Source organism: Odontesthes bonariensis, chromosome 14, assembly GCF_027942865.1.
Source record: "Odontesthes bonariensis isolate fOdoBon6 chromosome 14, fOdoBon6.hap1, whole genome shotgun sequence".
In the NCBI taxonomy this organism is placed as follows: Eukaryota; Metazoa; Chordata; class Actinopteri; order Atheriniformes; family Atherinopsidae; genus Odontesthes; species Odontesthes bonariensis.
The window spans coordinates 29,938,176-29,957,634 of NC_134519.1; the positions used below are offsets into that span (position 1 = coordinate 29,938,176).

The 19,459-nt window shown below is 41.1% G+C and overlaps 2 protein-coding genes across 2 annotated transcripts in view; one reads left to right on the top strand and one right to left on the bottom strand.

Annotated features, from left to right (window-relative positions):
* The window catches only part of slc1a7a (solute carrier family 1 member 7a), a 34,426-nt gene extending 28,969 nt beyond the window's left edge, over positions 1-5,457 (top strand). The window contains exons 9-11 of the mRNA XM_075482388.1: positions 3,632-3,766; positions 3,984-4,083; positions 5,136-5,457. Of these exons, the coding sequence (XP_075338503.1) occupies positions 3,632-3,766; positions 3,984-4,083; positions 5,136-5,399 (499 nt within the window). The 3' untranslated portion in view covers positions 5,400-5,457. The remainder of the gene's footprint in view (positions 1-3,631; positions 3,767-3,983; positions 4,084-5,135) is intronic.
* Positions 5,458-16,755: 11,298 nt separating this feature from the next.
* Positions 16,756-19,459, bottom strand: part of scp2a (sterol carrier protein 2a) — a 32,669-nt gene continuing 29,965 nt past the window's right edge. Inside the window, exons 15-16 of the mRNA XM_075483958.1 lie at positions 18,067-18,146; positions 16,756-17,269 (exon numbers count right to left, since the gene is read on the bottom strand). Coding sequence (XP_075340073.1) covers positions 17,174-17,269; positions 18,067-18,146 — 176 coding nt within the window. The 3' untranslated portion in view covers positions 16,756-17,173. The remainder of the gene's footprint in view (positions 17,270-18,066; positions 18,147-19,459) is intronic.

The following is a 19,459-nucleotide window of genomic DNA, read 5'->3' on the forward strand; positions in this document are numbered from 1 at the left end:
GCTGTATTTACCGTACTTGTGAATATCGTTGTGTGACCTTTGTGGATCTAGTGAAGGGTTTTGTTTCAGGGGCAGATGATTTTGGCTCAAAGTTTTGTCTCAAACAAGGTGGTACTATTTAAAAGGCATAGATTTGTTGAAGAACACGTAGGATGAATTTTCCTGAATTGTGGAAACTCTTTGAATGAATTATTAAACAAAGATTGAAGGTTATCCGTCCGAAGGGAACAAAAACAATAATCCAGCACCATAGAGATCACAAATTAAAACCTTATTTATTGAATTGATCCGACGCTCGTAACAATGTGAGCACATTTTTACATGGCACGAGAAAAGAATATGATTTGTGTTAGTCTGACCAAAATGTAACTCTTTCTTTTGCATGTAAACATATTGGCCAACTGAAATTGCAAGGCAAGGCATTTTTATTTATATAGCGCATTTCATACCACAGGCAACTCAATGTGCTTTACATAAAGGCAAGGTATTTAAAGGGACAGCATAAAGCAGAATAAAAACAAGCAATTTAAAGAGAAAAAAAAATAGAATAAAAATTAAAACACAGTTAAAAGCAATCAAAGAAGAGGGGAAAAAGAAAAATATAAATTCAACCATAAGCACACGGAAAGAGAAATGTTTTTAACCTGGATTTAAAAGTGCTTACAGTTGGATGACATCATCTTCTTGTAAAAACAATAAATTGTAATTCTATATTGATATAGCTAGATTCCCCCACAAAGCTGCTCTTATTCACACATTTTTCTTTTGTCAGACAACTAAAATTGATCAGAGCGTGTTACTAAAAGCAGTTCATAAAGACTAGGTGTTCAAAGTAAAAAACCAAATGTCAAGCTGACAAAACAAGAAAACACGCTGAGGTACAAAGGCAGAAAATAAACCATAAGGGATGATGAGGAGCTGGCAAAGGACAAGGGAAATCTGACTTGTATCTATGGGTGATGCCTAACGTTATCAGATGGGTGCCAATTGGCAACTAATTCTTGGAGTGAAACGCCAGCAGAATGCAAAATTAACGACACAAAACGTGGGAGAAATATTTCAAACTAAGTCAGGAAGTCAAGCAAATAACTGCACGTTAAATAGGAGCTTCAGGAAATAATCGAAGCACAAGAAAATTAAGAGTATAACAACCAAGAAAAATAAACAGAAGCAAAATTGAGACACGGGGGTGGCTGTAGCTCAGGCGGTGGAGCAGTCATCTGACACACAGAAGGTCTGTGGTTCCACTCCCAGCTTCCCCAGACCTCATGTCAAAGTGTCCTTGGGCAAGGCATCGAACAACATGTTACTTATGATTCATCCATCGATGTGTAAATGTGTGTGATGCTGTGTGGCCTCTTGCAGTGTATAGACTAAGATGTGCTGTATGCATGCATGGGTGAATGTGGCTTGTAGTGTTAAAGTGCTTTGAGAGGTCAACTAGATTAGAAAAGAACCCTATAAATACAGTCCATTTACATCATAAACCACGACCAGGACATATGGTGGGATTATTTCTTGCATTCAGGTTTTTTGACCTTTTTTTTTTATTTATTTAATCAAACCTTAATATCTAAGACATCCTTTTCTCACATATTTTAAATGTTATTTCAGTTAAAATGATTGACTTCAACAACTCTGAAGTATTTATTTCAAATGAAGAAAAACATCCCAAAGTCAAAGAAAAATGTGACAGAATCAATGTAGTACTGGGCGTGTTTTGAGCGGATGATGTGAATAAATCTAACATCACACATGAAGTTTAATTCTGAATTAATAAAACCGTTATAGGATTTACTGGATTCCCTTATATGTAAATGTCACACAGATTATGGGTTATATGAGCTTCTTAGTCTGATCTGATTTCTGCTAAATCAGTCTCAGAGCTCTGTGGAGAAACAACCAGACAACACATCAACAACTACCATCCCACCATCTGCCCAACTCCATTCTTTTTAGCCATAAGTAAAAAAAAAAAAAAAACCCTATGTTGAGGGAATAGTCCTGAACCTCACCTGATTTAATGAGATGTCCAACTGTAATATAATTAGGAGCAGACCTCGCCTCCTGACTGCAGTCTGTGCTCATTCCCTCATTATAATCCCCCAGCAATAAAACCCCATATGACCTTTATAATTCTGGCGTGACATGGGAGATGAGCAATAATCATTTTCATCGCTGTGCCCTGTTCCTGTGCCGTTTGGCACATGACCATGAAGCTCCTCCATCTGTATTCTGACCCAATCAGAATGCAGAATAACACTGTCAGATTGCAGTGAGAAGTCCAAACTGTCAGACGTAATACTAGCTCATTCTCACTGAATCTCTCACTCTGCCTTCTCAGTGCAGAATGTTCTGTATGAAAAGAATGCTCAATCTGGCAAAGACCTAATGATCAAATCACAATTACAGATGATGGACCTGTGCGTCAGCCTGATGAAATATAAAAACTCACCAGCGCATTTGCTGACGAGTAGACATTTGCACTCCATCCTTCTAACCACTGAGAGCAGCTGGAGCCAGAAATTGCCTGTCGTGGAAGTTTGCCAAAAACGGCCACAAAGCCACAAGTACTATGACAGGAACATTAAAAAAACTGCCTGCACTGCCATGGAAGCTGCTGTCCACTTCCAAGTGGCGCATGGAAACTGTCATTAAACCATCAGCCACAACAGATAGTGGTCTGACATTCAAGCAAAACAGGTGTGGTCTTCTATAAATACAAGAGAGTGATAGATGGCAAGAAGTTCCAGGACCCAGCTTGTGCTGAACTGTGAGAGAATGTTTCAGCACAGCAATATAGGTCCAATGTACCTTGAGAAACCTTGACAATCTGCCTCAACAAGATGAGGCTGTATGGTGAGACCCAGAGTATCAAAGATCTATGAATTGCTATAACAAGCAAGCAAACAAACAAATCAATAAATGAATAAATGCTAATTGTTCTCTGTACACTTGTTCAAATGACAAATACTAACATAAAAAAACAGTTATGTTGTGGAGTGGTATTACACAGTTTAGCATAGCCAAAAAACATTGCTAAATTATTATATACATGTTTGCGGTCTGAATAACAGATATCAATGATACACTCTATACATACATTCGGCTGATCTAGCTGCACTGTCACTGTCTCTTAGATGTTTATTTTTTGACAGTAATAGACGTTATTAAACATCAAAGCTAATCTAACACAATTTCTCAGTATAAAAGTGATTATGTGCTGAGCTAGAATGGATTGATTGATAAAAAAGTATTAAAAACAAAAAATTAAAAAGGAGGGTGGGGCTTCATTTATTTCCATACTTCCTTTGGCAGGCCTTGGCCAACAACAAGAATATACTGATTTGAACATTTGTACACTAGGTAACCAATGCAAGGCGCTGTTGATAGTTGCTTATGAGGTTTTTTTGTTCCGCCTGACAAATAAATTAGTAGAATAGTGCTACAGTGCACTCTAAAAAGTTCCTAACAACGTTCTTCCACTTTCCCTGCATCCATTTCATTTCTGTGTTCCTGCAGTTTCACATCTCACAGACAGACATGCACTTTGAGCTCTGAAGGCTCACACGCAGCTCTGATGATGACTGTTCCTGGGTATTTTGTAAAGACTTCTTCTCTGTTCCCTTAGTATCACAGCCACGGCTGCCAGCATCGGTGCAGCTGGAATCCCGCAGGCAGGACTTGTTACCATGGTGATTGTGCTTACCTCTGTGGGTCTGCCCACTGATGACATCACTCTCATCATTGCTGTTGATTGGGCTTTGTAAGTAAAAGCTCTTATGTTCGCCATGAAAAGCTGAATGGAGTTGATTTGGGTTATCATTATAATTTGCATCTGTCACTAAGTTAATGCACTGCTGATGTTATTGTATGAACCCTGTAGCACCTATCTGCCCCATGAAGGTTTCAATAACGTACAGCGCATATCGGTAATACCTTTTCCTAATGTTTTATCAACACTGAATGACCTTGTCATCCAGGGATCGATTCAGGACCATGGTCAATGTGATGGGTGACGCTCTGGCTACAGGAATCATGGCTCACATCTGCAGAAAAGATTTTGTCAAAGAGGGGGAGCAGGTGAGAGTGATAAAGGATAAAAATGGACCCAGATGGGGCAAACCATCGAAGGCAACATAACATGCATCTCTGTTTTTTGAAAAAGAGCTAGAAAAATGGTACATGGAGGAAAACCGAGCCTACAAGTTGTCGGAGATTATATTTGACCTGGTTGTTCATAAAGGGCGCGGCAAAAAAAAACAAGATACAGCTATTTAAATGTTTAGTGGATTTGCTATTATCGCCTTCTTACGGTCTGAAACGGATCAAGAGAATCTGTGCTTAAGCTTTGCAGCACAAACACGAGAGAATTATCTGAAAGCAATTAAGTAAAAATGCACTTTTCTGAAATGTTTGATCATTTATATTTCTAAGGTCACTATACACACCATTTGTAGTTGTTAAAATGATTCAGATAATCACAGCTGAACAGGTTGTGCAGTTTTGTGTGCTCAAAGCTCATGAGCGTCCAGTGGTTTCTGCCTTTGGCTATTACACACTAGGATTTCCCTGTTTAATCTATAACAATATTTAGAACTCTAGAGGTTGAAAGACCAAAGTTTTTAGCAAATTTTGTACTGAGAACCATTTTTGGACAAATAAGTGTGAAGCCACAACCCATCTTTGCTTGCAAAGACAAAGCCTTTAACGGATGCTCCTTTTATACCCAATCCTGACACCCTCACCTGTCAATAATTAATCGTAGATTCTTCCAGAACGCTGTTACTTGCATATATTCTAAACTTCTCTGTCTTTCTTCGCCTTGCACTCAACTTTTTGCTTGTGCGGCTGGTCTCAGATTTTACATTTCAACCCATTACTCATTTAAATTCATTTGATCAGTGAAGAGACTGTGTGTGTTGAATAGAGATTTAAACAAATGACAAATTTACATTTAGATTGCATTTTTCGAAGATTTCCTACCTTTTACAAAAATCTGTAGCTTTTTGTATACATTGCATATCTTCAATTGAAATATCGCCAATAGGCCAAATTTTTTGGCGCACACAAGCAAATGCCTTTTTAAAATAAGTGATAATAATACATTTCTTCATTATGCTTGGGTCCATTAGGCACCTCTGATTTGTGAAACGAAACCCATGATAAGCATCCAGCAGGTGATGACATACCAGAACCAGAAGAACGGCTCCTACCAGCCCCCACCAGGCAGCAAACAGGACCACCACTCGCCGGATGTGGCTCGCCTCATTCAGCTGGAGGAAGGGATTCGCCCGGTAGAGAAGAAGAAGCACGCTCACACCTCTCATCACAAAAGAGAGCACAGGGACAAGGACCACTGTGCCGTTGACATGAACGGGTTGGAGACAAATGTATAAAAGAAGCTGGTCTGCCAACAGCTATAGGTACACCCACAGCTGCAGAACCAGCAGGAGAGGGAGATACATCGCAGAGCCGAGCTGCTCACTGTAAGTTCACCCGCTCTTCTCTTCCAAGAAGGAGAGCGGCCCAGAAGGGATGTTTGCAGAGAAAGAAAAAAAGAAAGAAAGAGACAATTTTTTTTCTGCAAACCCATAACGTGACCCACATTTGATTGTTTCAGTTTGTGTACATATTAATCAGAGATGAATTGTTTGATAGCCGCAGCGACAGTTTGCTGCTGTGGGTGATATTTTAAACGAAGAGTGAATCCTGTGCAAGCTTCACTAACAACTTTGAGTCACCACATGTCAAAGGAGTGGAGCTGGACAGTTGCTACTATCAGAAATAATTAAAAGCCCATCTTCCTATGCGGACTTCAGACAAATAAAAAAAATGTGGTCTTTTTGTTCATTGTGATATGTAATGTTTCAGCAGGATTGGGGTTTTTGTTTATTTATTTATTTTCTTTTGTCACTGTTCTTCATGATGAGCCTCTTGTTGACTACTGCTGGTTTGGTAACAAAAAAAAATGAAAAAAAAGAAAGAAAATTCTCAGTAAAGCAAATGAAGAGATGACATGTCACAAACGACCATAAAACAATAACAAGAGACAATTATTTAAAAGGGCACACAACAGCTTAGTTCACATGCATTACGTCTCCTTAGCAACGCTTCTCCTTAAGGCCCTGTCACACTGTTGCGTATGAGAGAAGCGTATGAGTTGCGTATGACAATTAATCATACGCACGAAAAGTCCTTGAAAATAAAGAATGACTAGCGTATGAGTAGCATATGAACTGCGCATGCCCAGCGTACATTTCAACGCGCCTATTGAGAATGAGGAGTCACGTGACTCCGGTCGGCCGGTCGGCCATGTTGGCAGAAGACGCTATTGGTTGCCAGGGGCAACGCCATTAACTCAGCAGCCTTTCCACATTGCTCCATTATTGCAGTAGATGACGCGCTATCAACATCTCTCGAAACATTCATCTCGATCATGCCTCCCAAGAAGCAATCGTCGTTTGCGCGGGTCCTGGGCCGAGGAAAAGGCAAAAAAACACAAGAATCATTCTCACCCAAACCTGCTGAAATGCCTGATGCACCTGCCGCTGATGAGTTACATGCTTCTGAGCGATCAAGATCCCCAACTCCTCCTCCTGACCGCTCCCGTGAATCGTCGGTTGCCTGCCGCCTCCATCTCCGCCCGTCTGGCGGAGATGGAGGCGGCAGACGGGCGGAGGCTATAAATGCGCTAGCTGTACGGTACACCTTCATGCCAACATATGGCAATTTATGTCCAGCGTTCTCGACCTATCAGTAACGTACCTATATCATACCTCTAGCGTATTCAGCGTATGCTTAGCGTATGCTTAGCGTATTAACCATACGCACAAAAGTTTTGAGCATGTTCAAAAATTTATTCCTGCCTCAGCGTATGCCAACGTATGCCAACGTATGCCAGCGTGCTTGAAACGTATACAACCTATGCCTAACGTTCCCCTGGCGTATGTCAGCGTATACCAGCGTATGAGTGATAATTTTCATACGCTAGTGCCATACGCAACAGTGTGACAGGGCCATTACATTCGTCTTGTTCTCCTTAGCCTATTGAAATGTAGCAGAAATGATGATGAATGTCACCAGATACATAGAGGATTGTTTGCCCCCATGATTAAGTTATCTCAAGTTGTCCTTGAACCGTACTGAATTCCCTCTTTGCCTTAAATGACCAAAGGAGAAGCAAACGGGAGCCAGCAAGTTGCTGAAGCTGAGACAACAATCGCAAGCCGCACTGAACTCCGTTCATGTAGATGTGATATGTCATGTACATGTAAGTATTTCAAAAAGATTTTTTTAAAAGTTGTACATTTTACTATCTTGCACTTCATCAAGAGCTGCCACTCTGTATTTGTTTTAATGAAACATGTCACTGTTGTCCAAAATTTATTGAAATGTATCAACTCTGTATAATGGGAAAGAGAAGAATAATATATCAAAATACAGAAACACCGTTTAAGTTTTTTGTCTGTTGTTTCGGAATATGAGATTTTAGTTGAGCAATTGGTGCAGTTATCCATCCATCCATGATCTTCCGCTGGTCCGGGGGTCGGGTCGCGGGGGCAGCAGCTTGAGCAGAGAGACCCAGACGTCCCTGTCCCCGGCCACTTCCTCCAGCTCTTCTGGGGGGACCCCGAGGCGTTCCCAGGCCAGCCGAGAAACATAAGCCCCTTTCACACTGCCGAATAACCCGCGTTTAATTCGCAAATTTAGCGTGTCCGCTGTTGCGTTCACAATGCCGACCCGGGCTGCCACGTCAACTCGACTCGCCTTTCGACCCGCGTCGGACCCTAGTCTTTTTGCCGAGCCGAGTTTGATGTGAACACAATCGACGCGGGTCGGACGTGGGCGTGACGTGAGGAGTTTAGGCTAAAAGACAGAATGGACAACTGATTCAGAACAACAGAGACAGGTGAGGACAAGTTTTACTCTGTTTTAGCCTACATCAAGTTCGAGACATTTTTTAATATGGCCAACTGGTGAGACAAGGAGGTCCGCGAGCTCCTCAGCCCCCGAGCAGAGGACGTTATTTTCCGCCACATGTCGGGGACGGTGAAAGATGGACCTCTGCTGGAAGGGCTGGCGAGAAAGATGGGAGAGCGCGGTTTCCCGCGCGGTTTCCCACGCAGCAAGACGCACCGTAAAGTAACATCTCCATGAACTGCATTGCAAAAATGAGTTCTCAAGGTGTCCCGCCATCGTTTGTTTGAAAAATTTGATGCAGACAGGTGTATTTCACCCTACTTCCGACGCATGGCTTGTGCCTACGTCATTGTACACGCCCAGCATTTTATGTGTTTCGTGTGACGCTCTGCCACTAGGCAACGCCCCCTGAACTCGGCTTCAGGCGACACGGGTCACCCTGACACGCCAAGCGTTCACATTGCTCGACGCGGGTCGAAGGTGCAATCTGGACCCGCTAAGATAGCGGGTCGCAGTGTGAAAGGGGCTAGTGTCTCTCCAACGTGTCCTGGGTCTTCCCCGGGGCCTCCTCCCAGTGGGACGGGCCCGGAACACCTCACCAGGAAGGCGTCCAGGAGGCATCCTAACCAGATGCCCGAGGCACCTCATCTGACTCCTCTCGATGTGGAGGAGCAGCGGTTCTACTCCGAGACCCTCCCGGATGACCGAGCTTCTCACCCTATCTCTAAGGGAGAGCCCAGACACCCTGCGGAGGAAACTCATTTCGGCCGCTTGTATTCGCGATCTCGTTCTTTCGGTCACTACCCACAGCTCATGACCATAGGTGAGGGTAGGAACATAGATTGACCGGTAAATCGAGAGCTTCGCCTTCTGGCTCAGCTCCTTCTTCACCACGACGGGCCGGTGCAGAGCCCGCATCACTGCAGACGCCGCACCGATCCGTCTGTCAATCTCCTGCTCCATTCGTCCCTCACTCGTGTACAAGACCCCGAGATACTTGAACTCCTCCACTTGGGGAAGGATCTCATTCCCGACCCGAAGAGGGCATTCCACCCTTTTCCGGCCGAAGACCATGGTCTTTGGACAATTGGTGCAGTTAATATTTAGGAATTAAAAGGACAAAAGCAACATACTATTGTACTACTATGCTACTACACGGAAACATTGTAGTGTCACAATTAGGACCGGGAAATTGAAATCGTGAGTAGGTAACATTTTGCACTTCAATTCAATTTAGTTTATTTATATAGCTCCAAATTACAATAAATATCATCTCAAGGCACTTAAATAGTATAGTCCAATTGGAATTCAATTCATTGTAATCATAATTAATTTAAAAATAATCCAATTCATTCATATAGAGCCAATTCGAAAACAATTTCCTAGCTAAGGAAACCAACAGATTGCACCGAAACTTGTCTTCAGTCCAATCTCCCGTCCTGAGCGTGAGGCGACTGTGGAGAGGAACGACTCCCCTTTAACAGGAAGAAACCTCTGGCAGAACCAGAACCAGGAAGGGTGGCCATCCGCCTCCACCAGCTGGGGTTTGAGAAGACAGAAAAGAGGGGACCACAAACACCGTAACACCATTCAAAGGATATCTGTTGGAACAGGGAAACACAAGTTAATGACCACAATGTCACCTGTACATAATATCATTTGAGAAATTAAATGGGGGGGAAAAGAGAGTAAAGTGAGGAAAGGTGTGACAGGTGAGCTCCCCCAGCAGTCTAGGCCTATAGCAGCTTAACTATGGGATGTTTCAGGATCACCTGAGCCATCCCTAACTATAAGCTTTATAAAAAAGGAAAGTTTTAAGCCTGGTCTTAAAAGTGGAAAGGGTGTCTACTTCCCGGACATTTACTGGCAGCTTATTCCACAAGAGAGGGGCCTGATAACTGAAGGCTCTGCCTCCCATTCTACTTTTAGAAACTCTGGGAACCTCAAGTAAACCTGCAGTTTGGGAACGAAGTGCTCTGTTAGGAAAATATCTTACAATGAGATCTTTAAGATATGATGGAGCTCGGTGATTAAGAGCTTTATATGTAAGGAGAAGAATCTTAAATTCTATTCTGAATTTAACAGGGAGCCAATGAAGAGAAGCTAAAACTGGAGAAATATGATCTCTCCTGTTAGTTCTCGTCAAAACTCTGGCTGCAGCATTTTGGATCAACTGAAGGCTTTTCAGAGAATATGTGGGACAGCCCAATAATAAAGAATTACAGCATCCAAACCTTTCAAAGAAGAAAAAAATTTTCATATGAAAAAACTCATAACAAAATCTCAACACATTGGCCCTCATTTATCAAACTTGCGTAAGACGAAAAACGTGCGTAGGTCGTGTGTACGTTCTTTTCTGCGCAAAGGTTGGCATTTATCAAATCCATCGTGAGCGCAGGAAAGATGAAATCGCCACGACAGGTCTGAGGGCGTGTACGCACTTTTCCATTTTGACTTGCGGTGACTGCAATAGCATACTACCCAGGCTCCGCCCTCGCAGTGACGCAACACCTTCGGCTCTGCTACACTTACTCAGGCAAACTGCTCATTCAGGTGGATTCGAGTTCCCGAAAAAATGGGAACTCCACCCACTTTGTCGGGAAGCAATCAACTTTGAACAGCGCCAACGGCCCAGGGTAGAGGCGTGTTCAAGGTAGTGACGTGGTTGAACTGCCACTCAACCCATGGATTGTACACGGAAGCGCTTCATTCAATATCAACATGGAGCAGCGTCAAGCTTTTGACACTGCTGTAGATGCTGTAATGAAAGTGTTCGACGGGAGATTCTCGTTAAAAATCGAGCAAAGAACAGCCCTTGAATCATTTCTTGACAGGAAAGACGTTTTCGCCTTGCTCCCTACTGGCTTTGGTAAGAGTTTAATCTACCAGTTAGCCCCGCTGGTAGCTAAATCATACGTCAGAGGAAAGAGTGGTGTGATTGGCTTAAGCTTAGGCACAGCCTTTTCTGGCCACAACCAGTAGCAACCCAAGGGAGGCGGGTTGACCAGGCCATTTCGAATCGTATTCGTTATGGTCTTGGTCAGACCAGAATCTCGAGGAGATTTGAAAGTCTATGTTAATCAGGCTAATAGCATACATAAACAGCAGCGTCACTAGTGCGTGCCTCATGAGTCGCAACAAATCCCTTGGTTAAAATTACAGACTTATCACTTCAAAGAAGGCCCATGTTTTATTTGACTTCAACATAAATATAAACATAAACGCAAATTAAATAAATTAAACAAGTACAACTCCGTAATTGGAAGAGTGATGGCTCATTATTCAACCGCGCACCCTCACACCGAACAGGAGAGGCGCTTTAACACTGCGCACTGTGGAGAGGTTAGGGCACCTAAAGGGCAGATCTGTCTCTCGGCTGCGGGGGGAACCCTTCTACGCCCGAAAAGGTATGCAATATTATTATTGCATGCAGGGTTCTCCATACATTGCCCAAGAAAAGAGTGCCATTTTTAGATGTACATCCAGAGGACCCGTACCCAGAGATCCCCCCCCCCCCCCCGATCAATTTTAGATTTCATTTAATCTGGAGTTTATCACATTTTATTGACCATCACAGTAGGGGAAAATACATAACCTGTCCGGTCTGCGATTTACATCGCTAACGCTGTTGACAGCCGTCCCAGCTGTCAACGCTGTTGACAGGTTGACAGCGTTTCTTTGCCGCCTTTCGTCTATCCATGTCGCAAATTCTAGAGGTGCGGCCTCTCAACCCCCTTTTGTAGAAGGCGTGATTAGGATAATTACGATGCATTTCGGCCGCCGGATTTATCAACAGCCGCTCGGTCTTACGATGGGATTGGTGTGGTACGCATGTTCTGTAAATCTCACTTGAGCCTCTGCGTACGACGAGTTCTCCGCTCATATCAACGATGCTTTCTACGACGGCTTGATAAATGAGGGCCAATATGTCCAGAGCTACTGCAGCAGGCTGCCACTAGTGTGGCACCATTTTACAAGCAATATATATTGCTCATGTCTGCAGCAGATGAACAGTATCTGAAAAGGAAGAGTATCTCTCCTTAAGAGATAAGAAAAAGCCTCCAAATAACTGCGAGCTGAGAGATACATCTGTACCTTCCATCTATCCATCTACTGTTCACTGAAGCCTCATCAGAACAGGGAGAAATGGTATGCCAAATAATACAAGAAGTGGACTGAAAATCAGTGGCAGTCTTATGATGGGATGAGTCCTCCTCAGAGTGCAAACCTCAATATTATTGAAGCAGTTTGGGATCATCTTGACAGAGAACAGAATAATTGCAGTCGTAGCTCAGCAGAAACAGCAGTCGCCTACCTTGAAATCAGACAAACATCATCACCAAGGTAACTCCGGGGAACAAATCATTAGAACCATCTACCAAACAGTAAGAGGAATGAAAATAAAGTGCTCAGAGTGCATGTTTGAGAGCTTTGTCGGCAGACGGTAACATCAATTTGTGGACCCAAGTTTTTGCTCACATTCATTTATACATCATGATGACCATGTTAGACAACAGACAATAATATGTGGAATGAAATGGCTGAACAGTGGTGTGGTGGTTAGCATTGCCACCTCACACTATAAAAGGCTCAAATCTTCTGCTCAAATTTGGGCTGGGGCTTCCTCACACAATCGTGCATGTCTGGTAACTGGATCATTCTCGGTTGTCTGTTTGTGCTGGCTGGGATAGGTGCCCCTGACCCGTAATGGGATTAAGCGAATATGGCAAATTAATTAATATGGAATAAAAATAAGGTTGTTGCAGTGATAATGGATTACTATTATCAATCATTTTGCATGCTAAAACACCATCCTAAGATTTTCTTTTCATACTCTGACCTTAATGTAGCATTTAAGATCCACATAATATCCATTGGTTTAACAGATTATATATCATATTTTATCACCTTTTAGCGTGACACCTTGACATTAGTGAGGCAGTTTGCTGACTTCAGAACTCCTCTCAGCTTGTTTTTTTCTATTATTTACATTTCAGCAGTCACTGTTAGGAACTGCGGGGGCTGGATCCAAACGCAGAGGACAGAAGAAACAAGTCCTGACGACAAAAATAACTTGCTTTATTAGGCAAGAAACAAAAGGTGCTGAACATAGGCAGAGAGTAAACAAAAACGCTGCACATGGGCAGGATAGAAAAACACAGGTCAAAAGTACAAAGAAAAATCACTCCTTTGCAGGAGAAAAAAAGAGAACAACAAAAGACTCTGCGCAAGCAGGCGACTGGGGGGAGCTTTCGGAATGAGGGGGCAGTCAGAAAAAAGATCAGAAAACACGTGAGGTTACTGAGAAAACTTTCTTAGAGAAATATGCAGAATATTTCTATTTCGCAGGCTCAGACTGAACAAGCGGAATTATCTGCTGGTGAACAGGTAAGAGGAGCAGACTTTTAAAGCACCCGAGATAGTCTGCAGGTGTGATCACTGATGACACCTCCTCAGGAAACAGAAAGACAGACGGAAAACAAAACATGAGTAAAACCAAAGTGCAGAAATGTAACAGTCACGTCACAAAAATTAAAACACTATATTCAGCTTAATTTGTGCATCCATATATCACCAGTAACTGTAGGCACTTTAAACAGAGAAGAGTTAAGACCACTTAAATTCAACTCAGTAATTAATTTCTCAACCCAAATCAGCCAATTTCCTTATGGCTGTATTTAAAAAAAAAAGCCAATTCATGAAAATATAGCCGTGCTAAGGAAAACAAAGGATCACATAAAATTCTCACTATCACAGGGATACCTACTATAGGAGAAAGAACAAATGAAAGAATTCAGAGTTAATGAGAAAAAGAATGTGATATACAGAAACAAAGGGTGTAAAGTACAGAGAGCAGGGAAAAGTGTAACGTGTCGTGTACCATGGGAGTCTCAATCAGGTGCACAGCTGATACTTTTAAAGCAATTGATTTATATTAATCTTTATTTTCATTGCACTGTATTAAATATAAGTAGCATAATGCTTCAGACAAGCAACAATCTAAGTCTAGGGAGACGTAAGCAAACAGCACAAAATGCGATGAAATCCTTTAGGAACGTTCCAATCAGCCAGTGAAACACACATTCTGGAAACAAGACTAAAAAATCCAAAACAAAAAAAAATCAAATATGATTTAGGAAAAGATTTCAAAGTGTTGGGAAATAAATTCTCTGCTTTTTGCTTGCAATCAACAATTGCTCTCAGCTTGAACGATAATACATGTTTTGTTTATGATGTTCTTTGTTTAGCAGATTTCATTATGCGAAGACAAAACATGAAAAAAAGCATATCATTTCCTATATCTAAGCATACTGTATTCATAGCTATGGTTGGAAAATTTAAATTAGGAAATTAAAACAACACACTCTACGGGCCTCAGTTTGCATTTTAAATGTTAGAGATTCATGATGGTGCAACCAGAAAAAGACAGAACAAATATGGCTTGTTTGCAAGGTTTTCAGGAGAAAGCCTCTTCTCTAGAAACATGGCATATGCTATCATCCTATATAAAAGCACTGCCTCCTGTCCAATCACCAATCATTTCTCTTAAAATAATGAAAAAAATGAAGAAGACATCTGTGTTTGGGAGAATCTCTGTCTGGCTCTCTTGAAGTCAAAGACTGACCTTGTTTGACCTTTACTGAGAAGATTCTTCATGAGAGACGTGTCAGCAGAAGAGAATGCTTGGCTTAAAGAGGACATGACATGATCATTTCCAGTAATTTCATTCTTAATTTTGGGTACCTCTAGACTAACTTGCACAATCCCTAACTCCAGTTAATTTGTGATTAGTTCACAACTAGAGCACTAAAGTCGAGGAGAGTAATGACAACAAAAGTCCTAAACACTAGCTGGTCAGGTCACGTGGTTCATGTAGCCTCGTATATAATGAAAGGTTTGTTTATATTGTGGGATCAGTTATTTGTTATTATCTAAGCTGTTGACAGACTAAAGTTAACATATGGATCAGTGGATTAGAGCTTCACAACTGTTACACGTCTTAAGAATTTCCTTGCAAACAAATAAAGTCAAATGAGCCTCTTTGCTTACATCTCTAAAATAAACAGGTATGCAATATATTCAAATCCAAAATAGATGTGTTGTGTACTTTTTATGTGCAAGAATCTAACCTCTCTATGTAAATATTAAGATTTTTTATCATTTCATTATTCACAGCAATGTGTGTGTATATATATATATATATATATATATATATACACACACATACATACATACATATATATACATACATACATACACATACATATATATATATACACATATATATATAAGACTGCACCACAAAGAGGATTAATGTTTAGTTTATTCAAATTAAGGGAGAGGCTCACAAACATCTAGGAGCTGAGACACAGGCTGAGGGCGATGTCTCACTGAAGGGAGTCTTTCTTTGGGCTCCGCTGAAACTGTACTGATAGGAAGAGAGTTGGAAAGAAAAGGGCAAAAAATAAAATGCTAGATACACATATATAGTGTGTTGTGGTCTTTGTTCCAAATCTAATTTGCAGGAATTAATTATTTGTGATCACGAACAACTGGGGATTGCAGATGTTGCAGAGTATCATAAGTGGTATCGGTCACTGGTGTGATATGAATTTATAGTTGACATGAATTCTTTCAAAGTTGTCACACATGCTTGGTTAGCTTTTAGATATGTAAACGTTATTGCTTTGTGGCAACATTACTAATGATGAACTATTATTATTACCATTGGTAATAGGCCAAGGGGCCGCCCGCGAAAGTGGATGACGGCGTCTCGTTAACGTGCTTTTCTGCAGTTTCTGGTTTAAAAGCTACAACGACACTTTAAACAGGAAAACGCTTGGAGAAGCGTGTCCACACATGGCTTCCCACCATGCGTGTTCAAACCAGAATCGGATCCAGAACATCAAACAGCGGGACGTCTCCTTTTTGGTAAACATGATCAGTACCTGCAACTGTGCGATTAACTCTGCATTGCTGAGCGGTTGTAGAAGCAACAAATGGATATGTTCAGATGTCTTGTGTATAAATTAATGAACACAAAGCACCATTACCCCCCTTACCTGCCTTTTTATTCACTGTAACCATGAAGTTTGCACTAAAATCTGTTCATACGTCTAATGCGAACTCAACTCAGACATTTGAAACAGTTCTACTCACCGTTTGCTTACCTCTTACACCCTGCAAAGATTTTCAGGCCCTCAGGCGGCACTATGTTAAAAACGGACACGTGTCTGTCATGGAAATCACTGCATGGGCTACAGAAAACACTTCCAGTGATCATTGTCTTTTAATGCAGTTCCCCACACAAATAAGTCATCATATGTGAACATGGAACACCATGAACTGTCTTCTCTGGGCAAAAGCTCATTTAAAATGGACTGAGGCAAAGGGAAAAACTGTTCTGTGGTCAGACGGATCAAAATTTGAAATGATAAGACCCAGGACTGGTCCAACAGCTGGTCTCCTCAGTTCCCAGATGTTTACAGACCATTGTTAAAAGACGAGGGGTTGCTGCACAGTGGTAAACACAGGCCTGACCCAACTTTTTTGAGAGTTGTTGCAGCCAATAAATTCCAGATGGGCAAATATTTTTCAGGAAATAGTAAAATATCTCACTTTCAACATTTCATATTTTTTCTATGTTTATGAGATTGATCAGTGACTGCACTTTGTATTTACAGAATCAGGAATCAGGGATGCATCTATCTTTACAAGATAACTGAGCCACAACATTAAAACTGTTTCAGTATCATCATAGAATGGTAAATCGTGAAATAAACATCTAAATTACTCATTGGGTCTTCCGTTAAGGGAGAAAAACTCCAGCGGTTGTTCTTGTCAATGAAGATTTTATTCAATAAAATTAGATTGTTTCTATCATTTACAGATTCTTTGCAAAAGTATTCATCAAAAAGATTAAAAACAGCTTCAAACCTCAAGCGACTTAGTTCTACGGACCAATTAGAGGCACATTTAGTCTTTTGACTGCATGATTCATAAAACATGGTGTGTGTTTTACATTTTTCAACTTACCAACACTTTAAATTCATATCAGACAACATTATTAACAAAGAAATTAGCTTTGTGTTTTGATGGAAAAAAGTAGCAGCTGGAAATGAAGCCTTATTGAGACTGCGTAGGTTATCAAAGAATTCAATTAACTTGTTAATTACCTCAATTCAAGTGAAGAAATCAATTTTTTTTAACTTGTTTGCCTATGTACTGAATAAAAACTGAGCACAAAGTCTCACAGCTTGGCTTTGCCCGGCTTAACCTGGAGGTCCTGCAGCTTCATGGCCATGCTCATGTTCCCACTGATCTTCAGCTTCCCTCCAATGAACGCCTGGTGCAACAGAAGATAAAGAGTCAACTTGGAAAATGTCCCTTTCAACTATGGTTTGTCATCGAAAAATGACTCTCTGTTTAAAAAACTACAGAAAATCATGTTAATGTAAGCCCAAAATGTTTTAGGATTTCACTTAATCTATTAACAGCGCGAATGGGAACAACACAGTTGCAAATAATCAGACTGTAATCAGACAAACATGTACTTAAACCAGATGACAGACATGTCTCGGTGAAAACAAATACAAACAAACACATTTCCATGTGACAGCAGATGGGTTGGCTGCCCCAAAACCCGCATCGGAACAGTTTGTGTCTACTGTGGGCATTTAGACATAACTCCAGGGAATTGGATGTGCTTTCACACGTCTGGTTCAGTCAAAACAAGTGCTGGTGTGGTGTGCTCCTGTTCATTTTACTTCAATCTTGGGACAGAGTGTAAACTGTAAAACTGTGTTGAGCACTACACAACTGCATCGAAGACGGAGAATCTGCAGCTGCTTCCAGGCGGCCTGTTTGGGTTTGTGGCGCGATGGACGAAATAGGCCGACCACAGAATTTAAACAACACCCTTTACAGGTCCTACGTTGAAAAATCTACACACACAATGTTCATGGGATAGTGAGAATAGGATGCACGTAGGAAGCCAGCGTATTCAGCTGTAGTTCGATTAACAGTGAGGTTAATCTCACAGACTTACAGGGAGTAAGTTCCCTGTCTTAACCATTTTGAAGACCACATCAATCTTTCTTCATAGCATATGCAAAAACACATTCAATAGCTGATTACACACACCGTTTGAGGGTTCAACTTTCCTGTCATCAGATCCAGCAGATCCTCGTCACCGATGGAAAGCGTGCAGTCTGCCTTTTCATCTGCAATATGTCAAATATGTAGACAATCAATTGCTTTATTATGACTATTAAAGAACACAGTTCAATTCAGTATACCTAAAACACACAAGTCAAATTTAAGGCACTTGATGATGATTCAGTCAAATTTAATTCAAATCTGTCACAATTAATGAGTTTGCATGCATAAAGTACTTTGGATGTTTGCTCAGAGAGAGAAAAACGGTTTCATATTGGAGGTATAAACCCACACAAAGCTATTCCTGGTGCCCGTTATTACACTTCTGTAAATACCAAGCAGCGCAGAGTAAACTTTGATTAATGTCTACACATTCCGTATAAGTGTTGAATGTTTTTGGGTTTTTTTCATGGCTGCAGCAGGAATTCAGAAAACGCTGTGACATTTTGACTCCAATTACTCCACTGCTCTAATAAAACGTGTCACACCCATGGACTCACGTTTTTAGTTTCATGTTTTAGGTTATGTTTGTGTGTCACTCCATGTTTAGTTTTTGCCATTTTAGTTTCCCTGCACTCTGTTTATTAGTTCACTCACTTCACCTGTGTTTTTTCCCTCAGCTCCACTCACTCCCCAATCACTCTCACTCCCTATTTAGTTTCCTGCCTCCCCTTTCAGTTTTGCGGGATCTTTGTTTAATGTCAAGTTCAAAATCCAGGCTAAGGTTCCTACGTCCCATGAGTTCCACGTTTTTCTAAAGATAAGTATTTATTCCATGCCATGTTCTTTTGTTTTGTTTATAGCTCCGTTTTTCTCCTGCTCTGCCGCGTTTTATGTTGTTACTTTGATTTTCGTTAATAAATCTTCCTTGTTTTTGTAAGTCCGCATCCGTGTCCTCCCTTCCACACCCAAACCTGACAAAACGAAGGTGGAAAAACTCCAGAATCACAGCAGGAATCATTTTCAAGCAGTCCGAAACTGCCTTATTTCTTCCCAAGGCGTAACATTAACACATCATTATGTATGAGGCATTAAAGAATGAAATAAGGAAGAAACTCAAGCTTTTCTTTTGTTTAATGTGCATGATGCACTGGGAAGGTTTTGCTGAATAATTCCCTGCATTCAGAACATGATTAACGTTAAATTATTGCCTCTTAAAGCAGAACTCAATACAAGAAGCTTTATTACAGTATTAACTGCAGTTAAAGAGTAAAAACTGTGTGAAGATGTCAGTAATAGTGCTCAAACTGGAAAACATTACACACTGTTCACCACATCTTTTTCTTTTCTTTCTTTTCCACCACTTTTTTTTTGCAAGCATCCAGCACTCACTGCGTGAGTCATAGGAGTATGATGACGAGTGTGTCAAATACTGTGA